Genomic DNA, 23,295 nt, shown 5'->3' on the forward strand with positions numbered 1-23,295 from the left:
CCCTTTACATTTAATAAATACCTGGGACCTTTTAACTTTTGCAGTGGTTGTCTGTGTCTTTATTTTTAGTGATAAGATGTGTCCATGTGATTTATTTCTAGGGGTAATATAGAGTTAAGCTAGTGTTAAAGGTCAATCGCTATAATTCAATAGGCGCCTTAGTGATCCGATATATAGTGATAAATATAACTCTCCTCTGTTACTCTTACATGAATAGACTCCATAACCTGTGGGAAGTCCTGCAGCTAAGTTTCACCAGATGAGTCTTGTGTGTACGCCAAATATTTACTATCAATAGGCCGTGTTGGTGTTATATTTACTACACTATGAGCCCCTTTCATTATTTGGTGTCTACTCCTCTATCCCCAGCTCTGACCTTTGCTTGGCCCGCTCCACACCACCCCGCTCAGTTAATCCAACCCTCTCTCCTCCATCGTAACCGCGCACCTCGTACCTGCGTAATACTGTAGCTTCTATCCCTGTGTATAGCCATTATGATGACATATAAATAAAATACAACACTTGGAAAATAAAAGTGGCGATACCCTGCCCTGCAATGTCGCGGCGGCCGGGTATTCGTACATTAGAAAATGCGGTAAAACCCCCCAAAATAGGGGGTTTACAGCATTTTTAGCTAAGTACATCCCGCCCATAGACTCTAGCTGGTTATATATACGTTTGTTTTATAAATTTCTTCCAACTTCACAGTTCCTTATATTTCATGTATGCTTTATTCAGAAAATACTAGAAGGAAAATGTTGTATGTAACGCAGCTAGTGTCAGGGTCCGCGACAGCACACTCACCTTTTCTGCGATGTTTGCGGGTGATGAGGATCACAGCTGTGAGCAGGAGAAGGAACAGCAGCAGCGTTGCCAAGATGTATCCCAGTTGTTGGAATAAGTGAAGCCTGTTTTCCGGAATTATAACATTAATCACTTTGTTTTCCCGGACGATGGTGGAATCTAGACACAGGATTGCAGAACACAACATATTAGATAGGAAGAGTATAGTGGATCCTGTATTGGGGCTGAGCCAGGACACAAAGTATCTGTAAGCCACATTTACTGTCTTATGCGAATGTGAGCTTCCATAGGACTATGTGAGGATGTCTGCAACTTCAAGCCGGCTCTTATGCCAACCGCCACACCCATTGCCATTAGTATTGGCACTTGTACCAGCCTCATGCTATTTGCAAGCCTTACAGAGCCTTACCTACATGCCCATGACAGCACCATTAAACTCCTATAAGTCTGAACAGTTCCATTGTCACCACCCAATTTCCACCCGAAAATGCCCATTTCACTGGAAGACAGATCTGGCATACAGATGGAGTAGGCCTCATCCTTGCTGGCGGGTCGCCAGGACGTCCCCTCTGGCGACCCGCCAGCAGCCTCGCCAGCGAATATACTGAGACGCGCGTGCGTCTCACGCGCACGCGCGTCTCAGTCTCCGTCGCCAGCGCGACGGAAACCCTGTCCGTCTCCGCCTCAGGGAGACGGAGAGGGTTAGGGGGGGTTAGGGGGGGGTGCGGGCAGGCGGCGGGGACCCCTGGTTACGGCCGGCAAGCCGGCGCTGACCCGGGGGAACGGATGGAAGCGCCGTCGGAAGGGGACGCGCGTGCACGAGAGGCGCTGGCGGGGGATGGCGGCTGGCGATGCCAGCGCCATCCCCTGCCAGGTTGAGAGCTGCTCCATCTGTAGATCCTTCCAACTGAGTTCCACCACAGTAATTCTAACAGAAAAGCATTATAGTTTGCAGCCAAAACTGTCCGTGGCTCTGCCTAATGGGGGGGGGGGGGGGGGGGGGGCTGTTAGGTGGCAGAGGGAAATTAATTCTACCACTTTAAGCCCTGCTTTGAACACAGAATAGAATGGACTTACATACGTACACATTAATCATTAATGGAATGCAAACTATTGATTCACTAGTAAGTAGTGATATAGGGCCAGATGCACTAAGCTTCAAAAGTGATAAAATGAAGAGTTAAAAACAACCAACCAATCAGCTCCTGCCTGACATATTTTAAAGACAGTCTGTGACATGGTAGGTAGTAGCTGATTGGTTGGCTGTTTATCACTCTCTATTTTATCTCTTTTGAAGCTTAGTGCATCCGGCCCCTGGTGAGAGCGCAAGATCAGTCTTGCTACAGCATTTGAAATGGATAGAAACTGAGATAGATGGGTGAGGGTGGTGGGAGACCAACAAGAGTTGCAGTAGTCAATGTTGGAGATAATCCGAGTGGATTAGAGTGTTGGTACCAATTTGGGCATGAGAAGTTATATTCTGGCTGTGGGCCAGATGCACTACGCTGGGGCAACTTTAAGTCATCCTTTTTTTTTCATCTATCAAATTCTAATCTCAAAATCCTCTCCCTTTCTGATAAGCACCACTCACTCTCGTTGGCCAATGACTGCAGAGTATGTGTCACACAGTAACAAGGCCGTAAGACCCAAAAAATGTATGAACTAAACACTCATAGTTTTACATGGAAAATAGAGGCTGGTATTTCAATATATGTTTTGTAACCTAATTGATTACAATATAATATGGCTCCTCAGAAGGCTATCCTTATAGACGAGGTAATGCTCTACCTATGGCTGGCGCTGAATCCACGTTGGTTTTCTTGGGTTCTTCTTTTACGGGAGGCTCCTTGGGTGGATCATAAACTGTCAGATGGAAGATCCTACGTTCATGAAGCCCACAGTAATGATGGTGTAGATGACACGAGTAGATTCCCTCATCTCCTTTTGTTAAGCCTGATATTAGGAGTGAGAAATCTCCGTGTTCAAAAGATGAATCTGTGATATTCATCTTCCTCCTAATAAATAGGGGACCATAAGACCGCCGCTCCCCTGATGCATACATGTCCACCAAGCGGTCAGCTCTGTCATGAGGGATCCCAGGGGCCTGGCGATCCCAGTGCACCACCTGTTGGTCTTCTTCACGATGGCGGTCAGTCCACATGTGGTTCCAGTTCTCACAGGGCAAAACGACAGTGGAACCAACCAAAGCCACAACAATGACCTTTTCTCCATCCCAGTACATCTTTACCTTGCGCTCTAAAAGGAAGGAAGAGGTACAGAGGTGCCATCAAACAAAATGGGTTATGCTGTACATGTTTCCAAATTTTTCGCAAATTTTGTATTAAAAGTTTTGTTTTTTATTTATTTTTTACTGAAAGTTTTACTTTTAGACATTATTTACTAATACTTATTGCCTCTGGGTTGCTAACAGGATACATTCAAGCACTGGTAAATCTCCCACCAGTGCAAAACAGAATAGCTGGTTTTCTGCAGGTATGTATTGACTACAGCAGTCAAGTGGTAACAGTCAGGGGTTAAGGAGAAAGACCCAAATCAAAGAGTGCAATTATGGTGGCGCCTAATTAAACTGGTTTTGTCAAAATCAGACTACAGGTTGGGTCTCCCAAATCCGAAATGCTTGGGAGCAAAATTATTTTGGATATCATTTTTTCAGTATTTTGGAATATTTGCATTGCATAATATATTTTGGGGATGGAACCCTAGTCTGAACACATAATGCTTTTTAAATATATATTGTATACTTCTATACACATAGCCATAAAGTAATTGTATATACTGAACCATCAGAAAGCATAGTCACTATCTCAATTACGCTAACAAAAAATATGTATTTTGGAATATTTCGTGTTTTGGAATTTTAGAAATAAGACTCAACCTGTAATCCTATAAAAGACAAACAATAGCAAATATACATATAAAATGTACAGTGATCGTGATCACAAGCACTTTATGATATATTTTACCTGTTACTCTTATTTATTTGTTCTTATTTATAGTATTATATATAAGGTCTCACTATGTTAACGTAGAATATATTTCTTGAAATGTCCTCTATTTGCCTTTGCCTTTTTTTCTATATTCTTTTACTTTTTTATTACAAAATGTATTTTTCATAAAAAAGAAATGGGGAAAAACATACAGAAGGTGGATAACAGGACATATGAATAATATCACGACTTGTCCACATTTAGACCTCTTGGTAGGACAGATTCAAACTAGGGATTAGGGAGGAAAGGCCCAGTAGTGACAGATAGGTTGAAGGTAGTTTTTTAACTATAGTAAGCGCATACCCTCCAACATCTGAAGGGCAGAATTCGGTAAACATCTAGAAAGGGGCGTGGCCTGGGGTAAAGTGGGTGTGGTCACTGGTAAAGGGGCGTGGCCACCCCCTTTTCGAATGTGTACTGGGCATTTTTTATCGCATAACGTTAAGTTAACACACTGTAATCCCTCTGTTCTACAGTATTTAGGTACTGTATACTAAAGCAATACACAGAGAAAGGCAGAAAGCTTGTGTGTCTGTGTAATGCTGCAAAAGGGTACATGTCATCTGAGGTTACACAGAGAGCTGACACGCAGCACAGTCATATACATCATCTGTTGCTCGTTCTAACCCCCTATGCAGAGAAAGTCAGTGTACACTGAGACATCCCCGCCAGACTCACTGTGATGGATCCGGGATGAGACTCTTCCAATGTGCACACAACATGGTCCCTTCCCGGCAATGCATCGGGTCACCTGACGTCACTACTGGGCGGGGCTAAATTAAAGAGGCAGATACCCAGTTGCTGCTGATAATCAGGAGGACAGGTCCCTGCCGGAGCTGCCTGACGTCAGCGCGCCACACGCTGGTCGCAAGCGATGCGGATGCACGCTGGCCGCAATAGACCACTGGGAGCGGCTGATCGCCGACCAGAAGAAGAAGGAAGTCTTGAAGTCCTGAAAAATCGGTACATCGGTACACTTTGATTTTTGCCGGTACAGACTGTTAAAAAACGGTACTGTACCGGCAAAATCAGTACAGTTGGAGGGTATGTAAGCGGCAGAGGCGGATTAAGGTCTGTGGGGGCCCTGGACAACAAAAATGTGGGGGCCCCACAGACACATCCCCCCACCCCCACACAGGGGAGGTTGGCACCTGGGCAGCGCAGGCAGGTATGGGTGTCACTGCAGCGGTCTGAGCAGTCAGCGCCGTGGTCCCTGCAGCGTATGGGAAGTCAGCGGCGGGGTCCCTGCAGCAGATGGGAACTAGTAGCGGTATTGGCTACTAGTTCCCATCCGCTGCAGGGACCCCGCCGCTGACTACCCATCCGCAGCAGGGACTCTGGCGCTGAACACCCAGACCACTGCAGGGACCCCCTGGCCGCCTGTGCTGCACCACCCGCCTGTGCTGCCCGACCCCACTGCCCAAGCATGGGGTGACAGCAGTGCCGGTGTGGGGGCCCCTTATGTGTGGGGGGCCCTGGGGTGACTGCCCCTGTCGCCCCATGCTTAATCCGCCACTGGTAAGCAGGGTTCTTCATTTGTCAATGTAATGGGGCCATATAAATAACTGACATCCATAAAACTCAATGGGGGAAATTTACTAAGAAGTAGAATACACATCTTAGTCAATTTCCCCCAGTGTATCATGGTGACAGCTGTAATGAAAGGTTTCTTTCTAGATTTATTTCATTTCTCTCTGGTGTAGTTGGATAGTAACATATCAATGAAACTGTGTCCACATTCTAGAAAACCACGTCACTATTTACAAATGATTCCTCATATGCTCAGCGAAACCATTACACCGATATCCTTAACATTCCTACCTGACTTAGTGATGTTCAGCTGAACTTTGACGGCCTCATCCAAGTGGCAGTAATGGTGATGGAGATTACAGGAATACAGCCCTTGATCGCTCGTCAGCACACCTATACACAGTAAATGAACATACAGTATCAGTACAGCTTTTACAAATACAATACAGTGCAGGGAGTCCCAATCTTTTTTAAATCACGGCACCAGAGAGTATCAGAATTATTTCATGGCAATCCTAGGCCAGAAAAAAAATGTAGAAAAAAATTGAAAATGAAGTACAGATTGTGTTTATATGTGATCCTTTGGTTCATTATGGGGTAAAGGGCACTAGTTGATTCTGTGTGTACACATTTTTTTATGGCAGCCACCAGAACTGGTTTTGTCCATGAAAAATTGATCGTAGATATTTAAATTGGTCCAGGACCACCACCCCTTGGCACCCCTGCCAGCGTCCCGAGGCACCTCAGAGAGCCACGGCACACAGTTTGGGAACCACTGCAATAGTGAATTTTCCTCTTTTGGAGTTAGAAAGGCCCGTGTATTTTTGAAACCATAAGTCTGGATACATATGTATCATGTAGTTTGCACCGTTCGTTAATCTGTGCCTGATGCCTTTCTACAGTAGAGGCCGCTAATGTGGGAACCAAATGACATTCTGCCTCATGAAATATTTAATATCTTGATCCTCATGAAAAGGATGGGTGCAGATAACTCACGGACATTGCCTAGGTCGACACCAAAAGCTCTAACTGCACAAGGCCATTCACAATAGGTCAATACAAGCAAGAGGGTGAAACGGAAAAGGTTGACACATAAAAATGTCGACTTGTCAACCTTTTTCAAATCAACCTCTTTGCTTGTGTTGACCTTTTGGCAATGTCCAACATATGCATGTTGACCGTTTGGTGTCAATCCACTGACTGTTCACCTAGACGTCAGCCATCTGGATACAGGAAAGGTTGTATTCTTGTGTACATTTGTTCAGATAACAAACGGCTGGATTACCTGGGTGTAGATGAATGGTTTGCAGGTTCGGACTGGCCCGGCGGGAATTCCCCAGTAGGCCACAACCCTTTTTAACCCAACCCACTTTTTTAGGTAGACGGGCTCTGATGCAAACCTTTAATGCCCCCGGGTGAGTAGTAGATGACCGAACCAGCAGCTGCACAATACTTTTGTTATCCCCACCAGGCAGTCATCAGCTATTGACTGACCCGGCAGCGGCTGTGAGAAGAGTAGCTGTGCAGGCAGGTTGACATTATGGCGTCCATGGAGTCACATGCTGGACCCGCTCCACATCATGACATCACTCGTCTACAACCTCTGCATCATGACAACACACACCGGACCCGCTCCATCGTGACATCACATGGCAAACACCCCCGGCGGGCCATTACCCTCCCAGCCTGACACTGCCAGTTCCTGTAAAACCTTCTCCTGTATATACTTAGGTGCCCACTATAGTAAAACAATAAAAGGCTCCTTGCAGTAATATTCGTCTGCGTTGCAAGTAGTCGATATTCAGTAGCAAAAGTTTGGTTTGTTCTGAGAAAACCACAAATACACATTTCCGCTCTTATATCTGTTCTCTTCAATAATGTATGAATATTGTAACGTGGTCCATGTAACAGTCACCACAGAACTCTAGGGAGAATTGTACGAGTGTGTCTTTACTCTCTGCATCATACTAGAAAATGGATGCAGGGTCACTTCCTGAATGATAAATGGAGAACAGTTATGCAACTTCCTGCCCTCCACATTACAGCAACCCATCTTACATCTACATATATAGACAGTGATCTTCACTGTATAGTTTGTTAGAATATTGACAATCATAAACAGGTGCTAGGATGAAGCTTTATTAATCCCATAAATACCAATACAAGTGCATCACCGTGCCACTGAGACATCAGCAAGAAAGCATGCTAGACCAATGTAGTCAACTGAGAAAGTGCCATTTAACACTAGATAACGGCCATCTAATAATGTTTATAAAGTTATTACTGATTTCTGGGCTGATAATTTGCAGAGCCCTGCGAGCCGTTTGCATATGCAGTCATTCTATGATTGCCGGGCCCTGCGATCAGGTCTAAGTAAATATGTACAATGTGCGCCCAGTAACAGCATTATACCTTTTATCACCAGAGAAAAATTGCCATCTTGGAAGGCAGATTGTGACAGCAGGATCCGGCCCTGGTTGTACCCGTTATAAATGCGCTGGTCCCCAGAAGAGAACATGTCTAGCAGGCGCTCCCCGCGGTACACTCCATGGCTGCTATATAGATCCCAATGTGCAACTCGCTGTCTGTCCAGCAGGCTGTCCTGTGTCCATACCATGCGGTAACTTTGGCAGATGAGATGGGCCTGGGACCCAATGGGCGCACTGATGTTAGACACTGATACCACCACACTCTGGGGATTTTCCTGACTTGCAGGCACTGTGGAGAGATGAACACAAACAATGACACGAAGAAGTGAGACAATTGTAATACAAAGCACAGGAGATGTAAAACATAAATGTATGTACGATGTACTATACTGTATTACAGTGGTTCTCAACCTCAATCCTGAAGGACCCCCACCGGTTCACGTTTTCCAGGTCGCCACACAGAATCACAAGTGAAGTAATTAGCCCCACCTGTGGATCTTTAAAAATGTGTCAGTGCATAATGAGTACACCTGGGCACCTGCAGGGTTACCTAGAAAACATGAACTGTTGGGGGTACTTGAGGACCGAGGTTGAGAGCCACTGCTTTATTATACTATTTTCTCTAGAATGTTTAGCCAGACTTCTATGGCAGCTGGCCACACCCCCTCTGGACACTCCCATATAGTGGGCCTCTATAACTTCATTACCCGGTGGGCCCTTCATGCCCCAGATCGACACTGGCTATAGACAGTGGCAAATTTCCCATTAGGCATGTGAGGCACATGCTGAGCGGTGGCACCTGTTTGGGGGCGGCACTTGGATGAAAATCAATGAAAATAATAAAACTAAGCAAGAGGGGGCGGGGGGTGGGGGACGTGACGATTACTGTTGTGCCTAGGGGCCTAAGTAACCAGCCACAAGTAAGACACCAGGTCCCTGCAATTGAGTCACCATTCCCGTTACCGCCCACAAATGCTTCCTGCCTGTCAATCACTTTACAAATAAATCCTCACTGCCAGCAACGCTACTGCAAGACCAACAGTGGACTGCACGTGGGACTTCATATTCACACAGAACAATCGCTTTGCTGCGCCCATCTCTGAATCAGGCTCCTAGTAGTTATTATACAGTGATAGGGGTCAGTCTCATCATGGATATTGATTGTGACAACAACACGACTGTGTGTAAAGAATAAATATACTTAAAGAGAAAGCTTACCTGAGTATAAGAAAGCACACGGACCTGCAAAGCAAACACACACACACGTTAGATAGATGAATAGTGCAAGGTCATTCCATTAGTATATGCTTCCATTTACAGTGGGTAACATACTGTAACCTGAACCTTATACAACTAGAATAATGAGTGTTCAGGGCCAGATGTACTAAGCTTGGAAAGTGATACAATGGAGAGTGATAAACCACCAGCCAATCAGCTGCTACCTGCTATGTCACAGGCTGTGTTTGAAAAATGTCAGACAGGAGCTGATTGGTTGGTGGTTAATCACTCTCCATTTTATCACTTTTCAAGCTTAGTACATCTCGCCCTCTGGACATTGCAGGCTGGCTCTTAGGTCAACTGCATGGCTAACCTGGAGATCTCCAACAGGTATACAGAGCTTTACATGTCTAACCAGGGGTGTAATACAATGGGTCCATGGGTGCAAGCCTTGCGGTGAAGAAGGTCTAACAGATTCAATTGCTCTTTCCTCCCAGGCCCCAGCATTGCCAACAAGAGAGCAGAGGTCTCTAAGCCGTCTAACAGCTGATGTGCTACCAATGAAAAATACATGACCTGAGTATACACTGAAATCACCCATTTTGGATAATTTCTTTTAGGGGTAATCTACTCCACCAAGGGTAATCCTACGCAGAGCACCCAAAATGGCTGCCGCACCTGGTACCTTGTCAGGGTGGAGTACACAACCCATAGATGTTAAAATGCTGCACCACTCCTGCATTATGCTTACTGTGTGCTCAAGGGTTTCTTTTGTCTGTGACTTGTCTGTTACTGTACTACCTACATCCTCTGTATTATGTGCATTGTCTGTTACTGTACTACCTACATCCTCTGTATTATGTGCATTGTCTGTTACTGTACTACCTACATCCTCTGTATTATGTGCATTGTCTGTTACTGTACTACCTACATCCTCTGTATTACTGTACTACCTACATCCTCTGTATTATGTGCAATGTATGTTACTGTACTGCCAACATCCTCTGTATTATGTGCAATGTCTGTTACTGTACTGCCTACATCCTCTGTATTATGTGCATTGGCTGTTACTGTACTACCTACATCCTCTGTATTATGTGCATTGTCTGTTACTGTACTACCAATATCCTCTGTATGATGTGCAATGTTAGTTACTGTACTACCTACATCATCTGTATTACTGTACTACCAACATCCTCTGTATTATGTGCATTGTCTGTGACTGTACTACCTACATCCTCTGTATTATGTGCATTGTCTGTTACTGTACTACCTACATCCTCTGTATTATGTGCATTGTCTGTGACTGTACTGCCTACATCCTCTGTATTATGTGCATTGGCCCTCATTCAGGTTCATGCGCTCGCATGCACATTCGCAAGCACTCTTACGAAAAAAACCACACGCACGCATCGGGCGAAGGCACGCCTACAGTGCTTGCGAAATCATTCGCACGCAACCATACTAAAAAAGGGGGGTGGACTATCATTGCGCGTACGTGTAACTGGTCGCTCCCACCCACACATTTTCGTACGCACACTCGCCTCAGTCTGCTAACGAACATGCTCTACTCCCCAAAAGTGGTGGTATGTTACATAAGGCAAATTTATAAGGGTGGGATTTGTTTGGTTTTAGCGCATTGGTTTGGTCAAAATAACTTTAGCAACAGAAGAAGTTTGTATCTGCTAACACTTGATTGCTGGTGGTATGCAATCAGAAGTTGTGCTGAGGTAATTGTCTCATGAAATCAACTATGTATTGGTGTCAATAGTGTGCAGATGCCATTGATTTACCCATTGATTTAGCCATTTCGTGCGTGTGTTTGCTCCGTACGAATGAGCACATTACAAGGAGCAAGGTGTGCGAAACTAAAAACCTGCTTTGAGCTGGCGAAAAGTTTTGCGTTTGAGGGGAACAATCCCTCTTGCACTCATGCGAAAGCACTCCCACCACTCATAGTGAACGCCCATGTGTACGCCCATGTGTACGCCCACTTTTGCTCATTATAATGGTCGCGCCCATGCTAACGCCCACTGCACGCCTACTACCTATGCACTCGTTCACACGGAGAAATCTAAGCGAAAGTTTGCTTGCGAGTACTTTTTTATTAGATTGCACATGCGCAGTGCGTTAGCTGCACATGCGCAATGGGGGTAGCAAGGTGAAACGTGCAAATTCGCATGCGTACGCGCCAATGTGAATAAGGGCCATTGTCTGTTACTGTACTGCCTACATCCTCTGTATTATGTGCATTGTCTGTTACTGTACTACCAACATCCTTTGTATGATGTGCAATGTTAGTTACTGTACTACCTACATCCTCTGTATTACTGTACTACCTACATCCTCTGTATTATGTGCATTGTCTGTGACTGTTCTGCCTACATCCTCTGTATTATGTGCATTCTCTGTTACTGTACTACCTACATCCTCTGTATTATGTGCATTGTCTGTTACTGTACTACCTACATCCTCTGTATTATGTGCATTGTCTGTTACTGTACTACCTAGATCCTCTGTATTACTGTTCTACCTACATCCTCTGTATTATGTGCAATGTCTGTTACTGTACTGCCAACATCCTCTGTATTATGTGCATTGTCTGTTACTGTACCACCTACATCCTCTGTATTATGTGTATTGTTTTTTTAATGTCTGTAAAATGCCTTGAATCCTGTTGGAGAAAGTGCGCTATATAAATTAAACTTACTTACAGCTACTGTATATACCATGAATGAAATAATTAATTAATAAAAACTGCAGACTTTAATCATTATTATACCTTTCTATCCCATCATTTTAGAAAGCGTATGTCAGAGGCGTACCACAAACACCTTGGTTTTGTACCTGCGGGTGGTCCTCTCGGTGCATTTCAATGTGCTCCCTGTCCTCACACTCCTAAAATGTGACTGATTTATACAATTCTTGTAATATTTGTATACAATTTGATCTCCACTCAGAAATGCACTTCTTTGTAGAAGAGTTAAACAGGTCCCAACAAAAATATGGGCTGGATCCTAAAGAACGCATTCCCTAAAATGCCTGACTGTTTAAATTAGAAACCTGTCTATAATCTTCCTTTTTAGGGGGATGGAGCCACAATGACTCGATCATGAAGGCCTGTCCCCGGAGAGTCCACCACCTTGCTGCCAGCCACAGACCCTATTCACCCAGCACACTGCCCCCTCCTGGAGGAGAGAGCAGCAAAATAGACAATTATGTAGTAACCATGTTAAACAGCAGAATTGCAACAACTGTGTGAGTATGTGTGTACTGTGTATGGATTCAAGAAGCAAAACAAGCAAGACGCAGACAGAACTGGGATAAGACCCTATGACGCACCATTCAAGATACTGCTTTGAGCCCTCTTTATATAAATAAATAAAGCATAAAAAATGTGATTGGATAACCTGTGTCTCCGAGAGGACTCGGGGTCCCAGGCTGAGGGCTAGGTTCATACTTGCCTACTTTTGAAAACTAGTTTCAGGGAGATTATAGTTGGTAATTGAGGGGGGCGTGTCATGCTCCATCCAAAGGGCGTGTCTAGTTCCATTTATGGAGAGATTGTGAACGTGGCACCTAGAAGCGTGGGTGTGTAATTTAAAATGACTTATATCCAATTGTAGATGAGCCCCAAAGCAGTTAGTAAGAGATGCTATACTTGGTAAAGTGCTGGGAAATGGTGCTGATCAGTGGCGTAAGTTCATGTCAGATGCCCTGGAGGCGACATCGATGGTAGTGCCCCCAACCACACATATACGCATCGGTGACCCCCAGATAGCACAGATCGGGAGTAAATGCAGGATTTTAATGAGGGGGTTTCCAGATATACTGTGTGTGTGTCAACATTTTGGTGAGGGCATCTGGTGTAGCCAAGATTTAAGGATTGGCGTGCTGAAATATATATATATATATATATATATATATATATATAGTGTGTGTGTGTGTGTGTCTCTATCCACTTTACAAAGGTAAAGTGGATAGAGACACACACACACACACTATATATATATATATATATATATATAGAACGTAGAGACGAACCGGCACTCAGGTATCCGAAGGGTAAATTGCCCCGGGTGCCAACGAAAGGAGTGGAATACGATGAAGAATAGACGCGTCACTCCAGGGGTCTTTTTAAAGTTTTTATAGCATATGGATAATTCAGTTACATGACAAAGCCAACGTTTCGATACTCAGGGGTATCGTTGTCAAGACAGCATGTAACAGGTATCAAACATAGAGATGAATGCCCGCACGGCGGCGGGACCAGGCATATATAACATAAGAGAATACTTACTGGCTCCATGTGATACCGACCGGTCACCGGGTGCAGCGCGCACACCTCCTGTCACTGAGGCAGGAGCGCGCACCACTGACGTCACCCCGCCTGCTGCATAGCAACGCAGACAGGTCGGGTGAGCGTCCCCGGCGACCCGTCAGAATCCCCATAGCCAGGACAAACACATGAGTAAACACAGCATATACATGTTAAAGGACCAGCGCGGTGGATCTGCTGCGATGCGAGGGGATAGCACGGTGGACAGGGGGGCCGACTCAATCCAATGGATAACAAAATGTAAAAATAAAGTCAACATAGGCAAATGCTGCCTCAGTACAAACGTCCATGCAGACAATAAAGTCAGATGTCGACACTAAAGTCAATGTCGACCAGACGGTGGGTGAAAGTAACAGTACCATCGCTTAGAGGTCCAGAGGGCAGAGGAGGTAGAATATTAGAAGTAGCGGGTGAATAATGCTGTTGACAGCGGGGCGGATGAGAAGCGCTGTTGGCGCGGCTGGAGCGAATAAGTGGCTCCGCTGTCACTACTTGGAGGGTATAGGGCGCAGCAGATGGGTTAGACTGCTAGTACAGGGGTGCTGATGATATAGCCACAGCTGTAGAAACATGGTGTCACAATAAGGCAATATCAGAGAATCATAGTCAGATGTCGACACGCGTGTCAACGTAGCTGTAATAGTGTCCCAAACTTCAGAAAAATACGCTCCAATTCATTCTGTCATTTAAACCAAATGGTTTGACAGTATTAAGTTTATGGATCCATTTGGCCTCGAGTTTTAGTAAGAGGCCATCCCGGTCACCACCTCTAGGCAGTACAGGTACATGATCGATGAGTATAAATTTAATGTCAGTCACCGTGTGTCCCGCTTCCAAACAGTGACGTGCCACAGGTTGATCTGCTTTTTTAGATGAAATGGCGTTGTTAATAGCAGAACGGTGAAGTGCCATGCGTTCCCTAATGGTTCTTATAGTTTTGCCGACGTAATGTTGTCGACACGGGCAGAAAAGCAAGTAGATCACATGGGTAGTGAGACACGTCAAGACATGGTTGATGCGGAAAGACTGGTCGTGATGGGGGTGCTGAAAGGTCTTGCATACTACCAAATTGCGACAGGTAGTGCATTTAAGGCATCGATAACAGCCAGGGGGTTTATGAAGGAAGTGTGCTTTGGGAGCTGTGGATTCGAAGCCGGTGATGTCAGCATGCATCACCTTGTCCTTAATATTCCTGCCACGGGTGTAGCAGGCCATGGGGCGAATTTTGCTGAAGCATGGTAGTGATCGATCTGATTTCACAATGGGCCACAGGGCTGAGGTGGCACGTTGGACCACTGGACTTGCAGTGGTGTAGCGTTGTTTCCAAGGCAGGACATCTTTTTTGGTACGTAGAGTAGGTTGTAATAACTCAATACGTGGTATACTTAATACCTCCATTTGGGTGTCTTTGAGGGTTTTGAGGTTGTACCCTCGCTGAACAAATCGAGAAACAATCATATTTGTGCTTTGCAGTGCTGCTTCAGGTGTGCTAGATATGCGGGCCACCCGCATGAGCTGTGACTTTGGAAGACCACGTTTAAGACCCCGGGGGTGATGGCTGGATGCCAGTAATAATGTATTGCGATCCGTGGTTTTGCTGAACACCTCAGTGACAATTTTGTTCGCACATAAACTGACTTTGACGTCCAGGAAGCTGATGGATTGGGGCTGTACATTTATGGTATATTTTATGGGAGACGAGCTGGAATTAATGGTGGAAATATGTTGGGTGAGAAGATTTATAGGGCCTGTCCACATGAGGAACAGATCGTCTATAAATCTGACATACATCAAGATGTGTCGGCTAATGTGTTGATTATTCAAGAATTTGTCCTTTTCCTCAGAGAACATGAAAATATTTGCCAGGCTTGGTGCCACCGGGCTGCCCATGGCACACCCGCTTGTTTGCTGGTAAAAGCAGCCATCAAAAAAGAAATAATTTCTTTCCAGAGTCAGAGTAAGTAATTGAGTGAATAATGATTGATCAATGTCATTGATGTTATTTATTCTTAAAAAAGAGGCCACCGCTGCCACCCCTAGTTGTTGTGGGATGGAAGTGTAAAGGCTGCTAACGTCCAGTGTGACTAATACAGTGTTATCTGGTACTGTATCGAACTGTTGAAGCCGTAGTAAAAAAGCAGTGGTGTCCTTGATGAATGTCGGTTGAGATTGGATGTGAGGTTGAAGAATGACATCAAGAAGTTTGGAAATAGGTTGATACAGAGAGTTGTTAGCCGAAATGATGGGGCGACCAGGGGGATTAGTGAGATTCTTGTGTATTTTAGGTACTGTGTAGATGAGAGGGATGACGGGGTGATGTTGTTGGAGGGATATGCTGAGTTTGGAATCGATGGATTTGTTCAGAACCGCTTCGTGCAGAATGGTGTCCAACTCGAGTTTGTAGGATGCCGTCGGGTCTCCTGTTAATTTGACGTAGGTATGGGTATCAGCTAGTTGTGAATACAATTCGGACTTATAGTCGGACAGGTTCTGTACCACAATTGCACCCCCTTTGTCAGCAGGTCGAATGGTAATGTGGCGATAGGTGGCCAATTGTTTAAGCGCCAGATGCTCGACTTTGGAAAGGTTGTAATGGGCTTTCGGTGCAGCGGCGTTGTATTTGATGACTGATTCATCAACCAGGCGGGTGAACGTGGGTACTGACTTGTTGGTCGACATAGGGTCAAATGATGACTTGGTACGAGATCGGATGAATTTCTGGACGGAATTAGGTTCGAGGTCGGTGTCAGCATGGTGTTGGAAATGCTCTTTGAGACGCAGGTTGCGGGCGAAGCGGTGCTTATCAATCTCCCATTGTAGATCACTGTGTGGGTTTGTAGGAATAAACGATAGTCCTCTATTTAACACAGATATTTCAGCAGGGGAAAGGTTATGGTCGGAAAGGTTATAAATCAACTCCTCATGAGAGCCCTCAGCTCTCTGGATCCTTTGGTTTTGGCCGGAGCGACGGGTGGTAGTCCTCTGCCTCGTCTGGTTTGGGTGTTTGGCATGTCTAAAGGGACGTCACTGGCTGAGGGATCATCTGAGTCTCTAATATGAAAATCACTGTCGGAATTGGATGTATGTACTTCTCTGGTTTGGCGTTCACGACGGCGACGGTGTTGCTGTTGACCGCCTCTAGTGTAGTTAGGGGCGCGGTTATCTCCGCCCATGAGCCAACGGTAAACCCGGTTGTCCTCATAATCACGGGTTACAATTTCAAATTTGTTCGCTTTAAACTTCAAGAGGTCTTTTTTGTAGTTATCGATTTTGGTGTTAAGTTGTTGTGCCCACTCGGGGTTGGTGGTTCTCATGAGGGGGATTTCATAAGTCGTCTCCAGGGTACTTATTTTTTGGCGTACCAGTTCCAATTCTCTTGCTGACTCCTCGATAACGAGGAGCATGAGATCGTTGCTACATTTGTTAAGCACCCCAATCCATTTCATACAAAAGTCGGGGTTGAAGCGTCCGATAGTAGGGGTGTTTCTTACCCTAAAGCCTCTAGGGATAAGCTGTTGTCGATAGTATTTGGACAACAAAGATCCGTGCAGAAAGTAATCAGTCTCTCGCTTTTTTAATTGAAGTAACTGATGAGCGATGTCGTCGGGAGACGTGTCGACCGTGGACGTATCCTCAGATGCATCGAATAGGATCCGTTGCGCCTCGGTATCATTGATGCTGTATAGCACTCCCTTAGTGGAGGGCATAGTGCGACAGCCTTCAGTAGAGCTGGTATTCATGGTATATATATTCCAGCACTCCAATCATTAAATCTTTGCTACACCCGATGCCCTCAGAAGAAAGAGGGGAGAGAGAGAAGTATTAAGAGGAGAGACATGGAGTGGAAGTGCCAGTGAGAGCAGTTACCTGGAGGGGGTCCGCATTATCTCTCCAGCCAGGCAACGCAACGGCTCTGCTGGAGCACTGGCGTCTGGCGGGATCCTATGGTCGGCTGTGTCACCCACATCCTATAGAATGCGGCGTCGGCAGGTGCGGGAGGTAGGGGGTGCGGCGGCCGCAGGACTGCGGTAGGTTTCAGCTTGTAGGGAGGAGGGGAAGTGTCGGAGCCTGGTGGCAAATCAGTGCAAGGCTTTTGTGCGGGAGAAGGGGGAGCGAATCAATACTTCAGAGGAGCTGCGCTGCACTTCCTCTGGTTCAGCAAGCCCAAGCTGCTGGAGGCTGATGCAGCGGCAGCCACTTTAAACAAAGCCTGCTGTGCGCCTGAACTCCTTCATCTCCCCAGCTGGGCTGATAGATTGACACGCAGGGGGGTTTCAACGTACTTGGAAATCTCCCTGCGTGCGCGCATTGATGTTTTTGCTGAGGACTTCAGAGGGTCGTTGCCGGCTCCTCTGTGCCCCCCCCCTGTGGCTAACGCCCGGCGGCAAAAGACTCCATTGCCTCCGGGATTTACGCCACTGGTGCTGATGGTTCAGTGTAAATGTATCTGTCTCTCATTCCTTTATTTGCAAAAAATGTAACTGTGTAATGTGAGCTAGGTGACATGAGGGAGATTGCTAGATTAATGAGGTAGAGAGGGAGATTGCTGTTATATCAGGGAGTCTCCTGCAGAATGCAGGAGGGGAGGTAACTATGGTGTAACAGTGTAATGTGGGCTAGGTGACATGAGGGAGATTGCTAGACTAATGAGGGAGAGAAGGAGATTGCTGCTATGTCAGGGAGTCTCCTGCAGAATGCAGGAGGGTAGGCAACTATGCCTAGGTTGGGTAAATTAATGGTCCAGTTACAATGGAATGCTGTTTTACTTTAATTGCTTGATACTTGGGCTATTTGTCTTTTTCCAGAATCACCTTAATAATTTTGATTTTGGTGGCATATTATGTAAATGACAGGGAGAAGACAGTGTGGACCATGTAGTAATTATTAAATGAAACATTTTTTTTGCTGGACTGATTATCAGCTTTATTACATTTCTTTTCCATCTGAAGGCTTTGACCACAGACCACAGAGATGTTTGGATGTGGCCATAACTTCGGTGAAGGCAGAGCGAGAATATATAAAGCACAGCGACGCTCTACATCAGATAACCTATAATTATGATGTCATAGGCATTATCCTGCAAAGTGCTGACACTGCTATATCACAAGCTCCAGGAACACCGATGTATAATAACATAGTGGCAGCAAGTTATAATAAACATTGTACACACGCACAGTATTACGCAAGTAACCATGCTGGAATGTTCTGCAGGTGGAGCCGGCCTGATTCAGCGGGGGTCTGGTGGTCGGATCGCCAACCGACAGCTGCCGGAAGGGGGCGCTACCGGAAGCTCACGCGCCACCTTCCGACGGAGCTCCCCGCCACCTCCTCCCCCCCCCTCCTAACCCTGCACGTCTCAACGGAGACAGGCAGGGTTCCCATCCCCCGCCGCCGAAAAACTGGGAAGCGTGTGCGTGTGAGACACTCGCGTGTCCCAGTTAGATGGAGCGCCTCTCCGCTGGCGATCACCAGCCGGGACATACTGGCGATCCCCGGCGCTGAACAAGAGGCGCTCCATCTGTATATGGCTTTATGCTGGAGAACGGGGAGGGGAGGGATGTGGATCATAGGGATCAACAGTAATTAGATTGACAGATGGACCCCAAAAACATGCACAAGACTGACATGGAAAAAAAGTCAAGCAAATGTTGACACATAAATAGTCGACATGAATTTTCAATGAATGTCAATGTGTACATTTGAGTACATGAGCCCGCCAATTAGTGTGCTGCATACCCTTGCATGGCTCGTGGCTTTTATGGTTCCCAATTACGGTCCATGAAAAAGTTCATAAACTGAAAAAAATTCTGAAAAACTCATGTCCACCTGTTCATGTGTTGACCATCACCATTCTGCTTGTGTTGACCTATTGTTCACGTCAACCTGATGCATGTTGACAAATAGGGGTCAACCTATTGTCTGTCGACATATGCATGTTTGCATGTCGACAAGTCTGGAACTTGGGATGGAGTCGCTTGGTTCTGCCAGTGGTAGGTACTGGTCACTTACCCCCAGCAGCTTACCGTGACATAGCAATGATCTGATCAGCTGACTCCGCGCATGTCACCCTGTGTGATACTTCCATGACAATGGGAAGAGGGGGAGGCCGAATCAAATACAGGATTTTTAGTAGGAAATGTAATTTAAAAGGTCCAATTTATCCATAAGGCAAAAGAAAAATGAATAATAATAATCGCAAACCATCAATGTATTGATTGAATATTTGTGTTGTTATCTAATACCCCTTTCACACCGAACTTGTTAAACGGTATATTGACTTTTTTTCCATTTTAAAACGTTTAGGCTGCAGTGGGAAAGCGCCAGAGTTGATTTACCAGTTACAGATAACCGATATTTCAAAACGTTTAAAAAGCAGAGTCCTACACGTTTCAGAGCCGTTTTTTATGCAGTGAGAATGGCTCTGAAACGGTATTTAGTAAAAACAACAGATTCCAGACCTGTGATTGGCTGGCCCCTGCATTCTGCCTTGAAACGTGTTCAGGGGATTAAACGGGTTGACTGATGTGAATGGTACTTAAACGGTATTTAAACTGTAATCTACTGCAATGTGAAGGCTCAGACCCGTTTTAAATACCGTTTTTTAAAACGTTTAGGCAGTGTGAAAGTGGTATTAATGTCGTAATTATTTTCTATAATTTGTTTATATTGTGCAAACAACACTCCCCAAAACACAAACAAAGGGCCTAATTCAGATCTGATCTCACAGCTGCAAATCAACAGACCTGGCGAATATCGTTAGGCTGCACATGCGTACTGCCTGTAGTACAGACGTGAGGCTGTCCTGCAATAAAATCTGCTACTTTTTCATTGCTGGACATACGCAAATTGATTAACAGGGAGCCGGCATTTGGGGGCGGTAACTGGCTGTTTTTGCGACTGCACTATGAGCATTTGCGGATGTGAAAACTGGCAAATACTGATTGCGGGTCAAGCTACATTAAAGATAGAAATAGTAACCATTGATAAGGGGGAAAACAATAAATTGGAACTAAGCACTAGACTAGCATAATTATAGCTGAACTGTGAATTATAATTTCACTGACAGGAGTAAAGTTTAAGAAGAGCCAAGTTAAGCAAAACATAAGAGGGTTGGAAAGGAAAAACGGGGGTAGAGGGAGAGAATAAAACCAGGGCCAAGGGATCAGTGTAAATAGTAAATACCCAAATAAATGAAATTACTTATTAGGTGAAGTTGTGGACAAATAAGCTTTATGACGGGGTAGTGATTGAATAAGCAGGAGCACATGTAAACTCCTAGGAAGTGTCAGATTTGGGTCTTTCACACAGATAGCTTTAGGGTTAATCAGTGATTAGGTGTAGCACAGGGAGTTTGGGGTTAATGGGTGATGTCAGGTTTTATAGTAGTGGTGGAGTGTCAAACATATAGGGGTGACAATGGGATGGGATATCCCGACTTTTGCAATTTTTTATAAAAAAACTTCCAAATTTGCACATTCTTCCTAAATCGACAACTTAATAGGATGCGAATTTCGGTAAAAATCTTACTTTTTCCCGCGAAAATTGCACATGCGGAACTGTCGATTTTCCAACACACTTCAGTTCGCATCCAGATGTTTTCCCAATAAAAAGCATACAACTCGCAAATGTATTAGGATGTGATTTGGAGAACGATGCCAAAAATTGCAACACAAGCAGTCTAGGTTCTGACAGACGAGCTTGACAGAACCATGCACAGACCATTGCGATCTGTAAATGGTTATGTCCAAAAAAATGTATAAAAGTAGAAAATAAAAAATAAAACGTCGTAGAACCCCCCCTACTGAGCATAACCGGCCCAGGGCTCAATAAGCCGGTCCTGGTTTCAAAAAAATCAAGGGGCAAAAGAAATAGGGTCCCCCTTGATTTTTTAAAACCAGCACCAGGCTCAAGGGCTGGTTCTGGTTCCCAAAATATGGTGGACAAAATGAGTATGGGGCCCCAGTATTTCAAGGACCAGCACCGGGCCCAACAAGCCAGCAGGGTAATGCCACAGCCAGGGGGAGACTTTTTATACAAGGTCCCCCGGCCAAAGCATTCATCCCCCTGACCGGTCAGCCTGGGCAGGGATCCTGGGGAAGTGGGGGCTCACCAATGAATGGGTCCCCCTCCAGAATTTACCTGCCTAGGCTTAAGCCCAGGGCTGTCCCCGATGCCCCTTGGGCGGTGGGCACCGGGCTGACAAATGGTGAAAAATAGATCAAACTGTGTATTGATGTGGAACTACAAGTCCCAGCAAGCCTGCACTGCATGTAGGGACTTGGAGAACCACAAGTCCCAGCATGCAGGGCATTAAAGGGCCTGCTGGGACTTGTAGTCCCACAACATTACACATTTGCGATTTGGCAGGATTTTTTAGACACCTATAAATCACACCCTATTACAATTTGCCCCAAGTGTTATGTATATATTATATCACTCACACAAAATAGGATTATTAAATACATGTATTGTAATGCAACCATTACAATATTCTATTAATTTCCCAACTTTTATATTTGTTCAATTACAATTCTGATTTATGTAAATACCGACACGGGCACATACACAGCTCAGGTCAGCCAGCATGGTAATGATATAGAGCAAACAATGGGGCAGATGTATTAAGCCTTAACAAGAGATAAATGCAAGGGTAATAAGGAGAGATAAACGTCCAGCCAATCAGCTGCTAACTGACTTTTTTCAAACACAGGCTGTAACATGGCAGTTAGCAGGTGATTGGATGTTTATCTCTCCTTATCACCCTTGGATTTATCTCTTGTTAAAGCTTAATACATCTGCCCCAGTGATCCATATGTCCAGCTTCAATTGAAAAAAAAAAAACCTTTGCCAGTAACGGGTATTTATTCCATCGGTAGCCTTTACTAAGTGTGAATAGTTTCAATTGAATGCAGATGGCTAAAACTGCAATAATAAACTCTATTTTTCCAGTCCATCCTTTGGTTTCGCAATAAACCTTAAAAATTCCTTTCACTTTCCTCTCCACCAGCAAAGTCTCATTTTAATAAACTACAGAAGCCTGTACATGTTATTGTTATTTTCAGGTTTTTTTCTTGTATTTCTCAACTCAACATGTCCAGCTGAGTATTCATGAAAACAATGCTATATTTCACAAAAACATCTACTGTACATATACATAAATTGCTGGCTTTCTAGGGTGTAGAACTAGTGCGTAGCTCACTCTGCACCCACCGGCGGAGGATCAGGCAGCAGTGTCCCCCACCGCGGAGGTACAAAGAATTGTGACTGTCTCACAAAAATCATGCCAGTTGGGATGTATGGAGGTATGGAGGTATGTATGTACAGTATTCCATTTCTTCCTTCCATTCCACTATAAACAGATTCAATTACAGAGGTGCAAACCATAGATTCTGAGTAGTCTTCAGTAGGGATGCCAATACCGGGGCAGTTTTCAATCCCGGAATTCGGGATTGAAAAATGCCCAATCCCAGGATTCCCAGGATTGGCTTCCCTAATGAAAAACCCTGCCCTGGCCACCCTGCATATTTACCTACATGTGCGGTGTGGCCGGGAGCTATGTGGTGCGGCCGGAAGGGTGGGCGGTGAAACTGGGCTGGTGGGCGATGGTGCAAGGCGGGCAATGGACCCGGGCGATGGAGCCGGGCAGGTGGGCGAATGCAGCTGGGGTGGATGGGCTCATGGAATTGGGAGGGCAGCGCGCCCAGGATGAGGCCTGCTCATAGTGACCTCTGACATAGTCACTCTGCGCAGAGCCGCACTGCTGGGGACGGGAGAAGCCGGGCAGCGTCTGAGCACACCCTAGTCGTATTTGAACTGTATCTGCGAAAGGGGAAGCGCATGCACGAGATGCGCACGCGTCCCCTTCCGACGGCGCTTCCCCCGGGTCCCCGCCGGCTTGCCGGCGGTCACCCAGGGTCCCCACCACCGCCTCCCCTGACCCTGCCCGTCTCCCTGAAGTGGAGACGGA

The 23,295-nt window shown here is 45.5% G+C and overlaps 1 protein-coding gene across 2 annotated transcripts in view; it reads right to left on the bottom strand.

The window, feature by feature from the left end:
• Nucleotides 1–23,295, bottom strand: part of MXRA8 (matrix remodeling associated 8) — a 543,508-nt gene that overhangs the window by 11,156 nt on the left and 509,057 nt on the right. For both annotated transcript variants that reach the window (XM_083163388.1, XM_083163387.1), the window contains exons 2-6: nucleotides 8,990–9,013; nucleotides 7,755–8,060; nucleotides 5,634–5,735; nucleotides 2,593–3,060; nucleotides 805–963 (exon numbers count right to left, since the gene is read on the bottom strand). In XM_083163388.1, coding sequence (XP_083019514.1) covers nucleotides 805–963; nucleotides 2,593–3,060; nucleotides 5,634–5,735; nucleotides 7,755–7,959 — 934 coding nt within the window. In that variant the 5' untranslated portion in view covers nucleotides 7,960–8,060; nucleotides 8,990–9,013. The remainder of the gene's footprint in view (nucleotides 1–804; nucleotides 964–2,592; nucleotides 3,061–5,633; nucleotides 5,736–7,754; nucleotides 8,061–8,989; nucleotides 9,014–23,295) is intronic.

This window comes from Crinia signifera, chromosome 19 (genome assembly GCF_055691185.1).
Source record: "Crinia signifera chromosome 19, ASM5569118v1, whole genome shotgun sequence".
Classification (NCBI taxonomy): Eukaryota; Metazoa; Chordata; class Amphibia; order Anura; family Myobatrachidae; genus Crinia; species Crinia signifera.